Here is a 7,279-nt window from a genome sequence, read left to right as displayed (position 1 = left end):
TTTTCTGATCTAGATCTACAATTGCTTGATACTAAACTAGATAACTTAAGAGCTAAGCTTTTGTTTGTTGATATTGAAGAGACCAGATCCACAATTTCGTGCATGGGCTTGGAGCCATGTTTTGGGCCGGAAAATCAAGCCCAAAACCCAATTTCTTCAGTCCACAAAGGGCTTTTCAGCTAGAATTTACTTCAACATGCTTTTCGTCCATTTTTGCTCCTCTGATTGGGGCAAGGCTTGGACCATTAGAAATCTCTTTCCAATCCGGTCGTTTTGACATATGGTAGGCCTAATTCTGAGGTCTGAGTCTAACGATACGGCCTTCGAAAGTTTTGCTGACTTTTGTGCGCTGTTTCTGCCCACGTTGACTTTGACTTTTCAGCTTTGATCGGGTTTTAAAAAGGTTTTTTCTCCTTGAATCTTGGCCTTTTATCATAGAACTTCTTAGCAACCAACCCTTGCTCCTTTATCTCGCAAAAGGGGCGCATTTCTGCACATATTCGGTTTCAATGCCTGAAATATATAAAAGCACGTAAAAATCACTAACTCTTATTTATTCATCACATAATTGGTCAAAAAGTATTATTGTTAAGGGGTTAAAACTACAGTTTTGGGCTCTTATCACGTGCATTGATAGAAACAAAGGTACACATTCATCCTTTCATTGATGTATACAGGAAGTATAAGGCCAAACTTGGCTAGAGCTAGCGAGAATGACAATTTAACAAAAATGCTTCAACAAGAATGAAAGAACTTGCCTCAGAGAACTTTATCAAGAACAATACCGAACAAAGCTGCTCGTTTCTACAAAACTATGTTGGAATATAATTGGCGCGTCAACTTGGTTTTGTTTACCATCTAGTTGCATAAATTATGGGTGACTTCGGATCGGATAAAGGGCTTCCGGAAAAATTTCCAATTTTTTTCGGATGGTAATATCCTTTCCAAATCCGATCCAATTATTTTTTGGATGACAATTTTTTTTTCCGAATTCAAAAAGTTCGGAAAATCGAAAAATCTTTGAAAATTTCGGAATCCGCAAAATACGGAAGTAAATCGGAAATTTGAATTATATAATCGGATTCTCATTTAGGATAACCATTTTTTATCCAGTTAATACATTCATTTAGCAATCATTTTGAAATGTATTAATTCAGTAAACAAGGTAGACCATTTAACACGTTCATTTAGCAAGTTTTTCCTTCATGGCATGTTAATGCATTAATTCAGTAAATAGGAAGATGGGAGAAATTGAGACATGTACTAGAATGACACTATTGATTTTTTGAAATTGTGAGAGAGACAATGTTCTACTTCTCTAGGGTTTTTATTTGGTTTGTAAACTATCTGCAGTTTTAATTTAGTAACTATATGAAATAGACCGCTATATATTAAAAATTCATAAATTAATCGGAAATCGGATCGGATCGGATTTTGAAAACACATCCAATTCCGATCAAATTATTTTTCGGAAAAATCGGATATCGAAATTTTGGATATCGAAACACAAATATCATAGCTAAATTCGGAAAAATTGGGTTTTCGGAAAAAAGAGGCACCCCTAGCATGTATGCATGATACACACATGTTGTATACTTACTACACTTAACTAACAGGGATATTACACATGTGAAAATGTACATTGCCACATAAGAAAAGAATCTGACATGTCGATTTCAAGTGCCGGAATTTCACTGAACAAATAGAGCGCAGGTACTTGTGTTTTACAAGTACAGGGTCTAAAGTGCTTGAAACAAACACTTGAGGGTTTTTTGGTAACCAACACTTGAGGGTTCAATTGAATAATTTCAAACAAGTTGAGGGGTGAAATCTACCTTTTTCCAGGAATAAAATGACTGAATAAATGAATAATAGGAATGTAACTTCATATTTCTAGGCAGTTAGTTTGTTTTTATTTAGAAAGAACAGGAGAAATAAACAGTATTACGAAATTTTGATCAGTGAATAGTTTAAATTAAACTTAAGGACAGATGCATGCTGATCACCTGTTGATTAGAAATCTAGGTTATTGTCTCATGCTGGTAGACTACAGTTGATTTCTTCTGTTCTTAGCCAATTCCACATCTATTGGTCCAGAACATTTATTCTCCCTATCACTATCTTAGAAAAAGTGGAAAAAATTTGTGCCAACTTTCTTTGGAGTGGGTTTGATTCCAAAATAAGTCTCCACTAAGCAAGTATACATACTATTTGTAAACCAAAAGAGGAAGGAGTGTTGGGTATTATGAATATGAAGGTGTGGAATAAGAGTGCATATTGCGGTCTCGTTTTCAAAGTAGCTGCAAAGGATGAAAGTGTCTGGGTTGAATGGATATGGCAGAATCACATCAAGAAAAAATTCTTCTGGACCATGAATATTCCCTCTGACTGTGCGTGGTCATGGAGGAGTATACTCAAAAGCAGAACTGATGCAAAAGAGCACATCGAGTACTCTATAGCCAATGGTGAGAATACTCTTATATGGCATGATAGTGGTGCAAGAACAGTCCTTTGCTCCTCGACTCACAGACAGTTCTTGAGCTCTATTTTCCTTTGGATGCTACTGTAAATCAGCTCTTACATAATGGTACATGGAGTAGTGTCATCCATAATCTGCAATGTGCGGAGCTTAAGGAAGACATCTTGAATACTATCATTAATGACCATCTTCCAGTGGACAGAGTGATATGGAAACCACATCATAGTGGTCAATTTACCTCCAACAGTGCATATGTTGCTTTGAGTCGACAAGGACCGAGGGTGAGATGGCAGCGATTTGTGTGGGGAAAGTTGGTAATCCCACGACACTCATTCACTTGTTGGCAACTGTTTTCCAATAGTTTGTCAACTCAAGACAGGCTTGTCTATAAGAAGATCCTTAATCACTCATCCTGTTGTTTTTGTAATCAAAGATGAGAGTATTCCAACCACCTATTCTTCGAGTGTCCTTTCTCTACTGATATCATAACAGGTATTAAAAGTTTCCTTGGTATTGCAACTGATTCAAGGAGTTCAAATAGGGAATGGTCCTCCATCTTGAGAATCTATAAAGAGAGGAAACATGTGAGGGAGATCTATAAAGTATATATATATGTGTTGCAGTGAATGCAATCTAGAAAGAAAGAAATGCCCGAAGATTTTCCAATAGAGCCCAGCCTGCTACAGTCATTCTTGCCCGAATCAAAAGACAATTGAAGCCATATATTCAAGTTCAAGTAACCTCCTTGATTGATACTGCTGAGACACGGTCCTTGTGTTTAGCTTTGGGCATTCAAGTAACTTTCAAAGCACCAGTCACTAAATGGTGCAACTGGATACCTCCCCCCGAACCAAGAGCAAAACTGAATACTGATGGAAGCTTGCACGGTCCTGACACAGGTCATGGGGGTTTGATAAGACATAGTAACGGGGAGGTCCTATTGGCTTTCACAGGGTCAGGTGGTAAGCAGTCGGTGATTTTCTAGGAGTTGAAGGCAATCGAGATTGGTTTGAGCAAATGTGCATTTATGGATATCCGTATGGTGGAAGTGGAATCAGATTCGTTGATGGCCGTTCAAGCTATCACCAAAATAGCTGCACCTCCTTGGTATTGCTTGGACTTAGTTACACATATTCAACAGCTCAGTACTCTCTTTGTTTTATGTTCCTTTAACCATGTATATAGGGAATCCAATAAACCGGCTGACTATTTAGCAGGTTTGGGATTAGGGCCTATAGAGTTTTTATCTTTTGTTGGGTCTCCCATAGATAGGGAACTATGTATGTTAGTAGAAGAGAATGCTAAGGGAACTATGTATGCTCCTTTTTCTTGATTAATACAGGTGGGGGTCTGCCTAACCCTAGCTTATTTCTAAAAAAAAAACAATCATTACAAAGAACGCACAAATACCACCCCTAATCCCTCCCCAAAACGCACAGAAAGAAAGCCACTCCGCTTTTGTCCTTTATTTTTTTGTCACTACCACAAAGCACAAATGAACCGCGTCATTTCTAGTCCTGCATCATTTCTTCCTCAAAAGTATATGTGATATCATCCACTCATGTCCATCGTTGCAAGAGAATTGTTCATAAGTTCCAATGCAGAAGGTCCTCGAATGAGTAATAACTTTGTCAACAACATCTTTGCTACCGAGGCACGGTTCTAGTATCTTTCTCACAGCATCTATGTTCTTGTCCAACTTATGTAACCACTCTTCACTGTATCAATACAAAAGTACATGAGAATGTGTTAAAAAAACCAAAATACTTATATTCTAGAAATAACTAATCCGTAGTATTGGAGAATTTTCAGTTGGTTCGTTTGTCCTTACACTGTACGAGCCATGTGCTTCCCGTTTTCAACCCACTGGTCCACAATAGTAACATCATCCTGCAAATAAAAGAATGAGTAATATTATATCAAATCTTTAATGAAAAAAACTCAACCATGCACATTGGTAAAACTGTAAAAGGATAAAAAGAGCAAATGACTTGTTTTCACCTGAAAATAAAGAAGAGTTGAAGCTCCTGGTATGGTCACAGACCCCTTAGGAAAAATGTAATTTGAATACCAATCTTCCTCGTCGATAGCCTGAAATCCACAGCTACATGCATAAACTCACACACACACTCACGTACATACATAATAATTAATGAAGGTGAAAAATAGCTTAACGAGCGAACCTCAAAGTGGTGACCAAAAGTTTTGTGACAGATATAGTCCAAGAACAATAGACCATCATCTGTCATCCACTTCGACAGCTTCCTCAGAAATAGACCAACGTTTTTCATATGCTACATATTTAGAGGAAACAAAATAGAAATGAAATTTTGCTCTTCAGATAGATATGGATCTATATCATATCAAAATATTCGAGTGATGATCATACCTCCACTGTTTCTATAACAATTATTCGGTCGAATGTCTCCTTGGTGTTGTATTTGGTCACATCAGCAAGTATGATGTCCACATTTGATAGGTCAAGGTTCCTAAGCAACACATTAAGTCCAGTATGCATGAATGAAACGATCGATTAATTAAAAATATTATGTATGAAGATAGATTAATTAGACTGACGACTGACTTGCATCTTTCTTCTATAATACTCTTTTGTGTTGTTGAATTCGTAATTCCTGTAAGATGGCAACCCTTAAACTTCTGAGCAACATGAATAACGAAACTTCCTTGCCCACAACCGATGTCAAGAATGCGTTGTCCATCTTGTATCTGTGCTCGTTCACAATACAAATCATGCGTGGCTGCCTCAGCTTCATCCAATGTTGTTGATTCGTCTTCAAAGTAACAAAAGCTGTACAATTATGTTAACATGCATAGATAAGTTAGAACCTATACAAAAAGAGAGGTTCTTCTATTTTGTTGTGAGGGCCGATTAATTTATAAGTTTTTGGAGCCGCTTCACTTGTTGTCAATGGGTTTTGAGTTTGAAGCTCCAAAGTTTAAGATTGTATTAAAACACGCTATTTCAGTTCGGCTCAAGGGTCTCGTAATTTGCTCCACATCAGCTAGTGTTAGGCTCAATTAAATAGCGCCACACGTGACCAGGGTGATGAGAAGTATACATAATCCAACATGGTACACTTAAAGCCTTGCAAATTACTATAAAATTTTATTAGGGGCTCTCCACTCAGGCACTCATTGCCAATCCCAAAGGCACATTGAGAGCATTTCTTCCGTGAGGCATAGGTACCTAGTACCTTAGAAAATTTAAATTGCTTAGATTTAAAATTGATATGGTTAGCTACTGAAAATTTAAAAGATGATTACGCAGAGCGAAAATTAGAATAATCGTATGCTATATGGCTTAGAGAAGTACTGAATAAGGCTTATTCCCATGGTAGCTTATAAAAATATTTATTTTCTACTATTTTACCTCTGTTTGAGTGTCTGTCCAAACATAGCTTCTAGGAAAGCTGCAGGTAAGTCGTACGATTCAGAGTTGATGACATCCATCGTTCCAGACATTTTCATTTGCTTGAGAGCTGCATATATATAAAACGAAGTTTCAAATAAATGAATTGAAAGAAAAGGCAACAAAGTCAAGGTATATTCATTATTCAGAGTGGTATAAACTAGGAGAAGAGACATTTTATAAAGTTAAGATTGAACTCCAGTTGTTGTGCGTAGGTAGGCTTGTAACCCCATTGTAGACGCCTCTTAAATTGGATTAAAACAAGTTTCCTCAGCTCCTCGTCCGGAATGAGTCCTTTATCTAACCTGTCAAGGATCTGCATTGTTGATGCCTTGTTATTTACATGCTTAGAATCCATGGCTAAAATACAGGGTCATAGGGAGATAGGTGTGAGAATTAATTGAATGTTTTGATAGTACAGAATAGCAGAGGGAAGTGAACATTCTTTATATGGAGTTATAGAGAAGAAAATACAAGGGTCATGCAACCTGGGACTCTCCCTGGGAGTCGAGAAATAAATGACCACGATAATCACGTTGCATGAGTTGGAATTTTCTTTTTGAATTAGAAGCGTTTCCGTTTTTTTTATGGAGGAGCAGGATGGTTAGAGAGCCATTTTTAACAGAACCTTTAAAGCCCACGCGACTACACCAGAAATGGCCAAAAACGAAGGTTAAATCCGTCCTAAAACGAGATTTACGACGGGAAATGGTCACCCAGACTCCATTGCGAATAGCACTGTCGTTAATATTAACGACGGGAATGAGTTTGGTAAGCTGAATTAGAATTGCGACTGGCTTGAGACAGTGGCTGTCGTCGTTAAATATAAGACATTCAAAATCGTCGTATATTTGCTTTGCAATCCGATTTTCAAAACTGGAACTCAACCAACCGTCGTAAATTTGTGTCCTAAGTTTAGGACATGCTTTTCCGTCCTATTTCGTTTTGGGAAGTCAATTAACGTCAATGTTCCCCGTCCTACTGGTTTAAAGTAATTTTTTTAATATATATATAGCCCCGCTCTTAAGCGGACGTACGTAAGCGGACTCAACTTAAACACCGAAATTTCAAAATAGGAAATATACTCTTACGAAGGGTTTTCTCATGACTCGCTCTTTCTCTTTCTTTCCAAAGTCCAAACTTACCACGACTATTTCCCTCCCTCCTGATACTCTCTTTCTCTCTCTCACAGGGAATACTGTTGGTTTTTCACATCAGGATTAGTGCTTTTGATTCAATCTCATGTTCTTGTTTGAGCATTACTTTGTTGAGGAACTAATGATTGCTAGGTGGAATCCAGAGCAATCTCACGAGAAATATATAGTAGTAGATATGAACCAAGTAAGGATTTTGAAGAAAGTTCTATTACA

At 37.4% G+C, this 7,279-nt stretch overlaps 1 protein-coding gene across 1 annotated transcript; it reads right to left on the bottom strand.

The window, feature by feature from the left end:
- Window positions 1-3,781: 3,781 nt before the first annotated feature.
- LOC147514312 ((S)-tetrahydroprotoberberine N-methyltransferase-like) lies at window positions 3,782-6,324 on the bottom strand. The gene is made up of 8 exons (XM_086582441.1): window positions 6,084-6,324; window positions 5,871-5,979; window positions 5,064-5,288; window positions 4,869-4,968; window positions 4,663-4,773; window positions 4,481-4,570; window positions 4,311-4,369; window positions 3,782-4,197 (listed from the first exon to the last, which is right to left on the bottom strand). The coding sequence occupies exons 1-8, from the start codon at window positions 6,265-6,267 to the stop codon at window positions 4,002-4,004; spliced, it is 1,074 nt and encodes a 357-aa protein (XP_086438567.1). The 5' UTR covers window positions 6,268-6,324; the 3' UTR covers window positions 3,782-4,001.
- Between the last annotated feature and the right edge of the window lie 955 nt (window positions 6,325-7,279).

The sequence above is a fragment of the Coptis chinensis genome, chromosome 2, assembly GCF_015680905.1.
Source record: "Coptis chinensis isolate HL-2020 chromosome 2, ASM1568090v1, whole genome shotgun sequence".
In the NCBI taxonomy this organism is placed as follows: domain Eukaryota; kingdom Viridiplantae; phylum Streptophyta; class Magnoliopsida; order Ranunculales; family Ranunculaceae; genus Coptis; species Coptis chinensis.
Note: the sequence above shows the minus strand (reverse complement) of the source record. Positions and strands in the feature narration are given on the sequence as shown.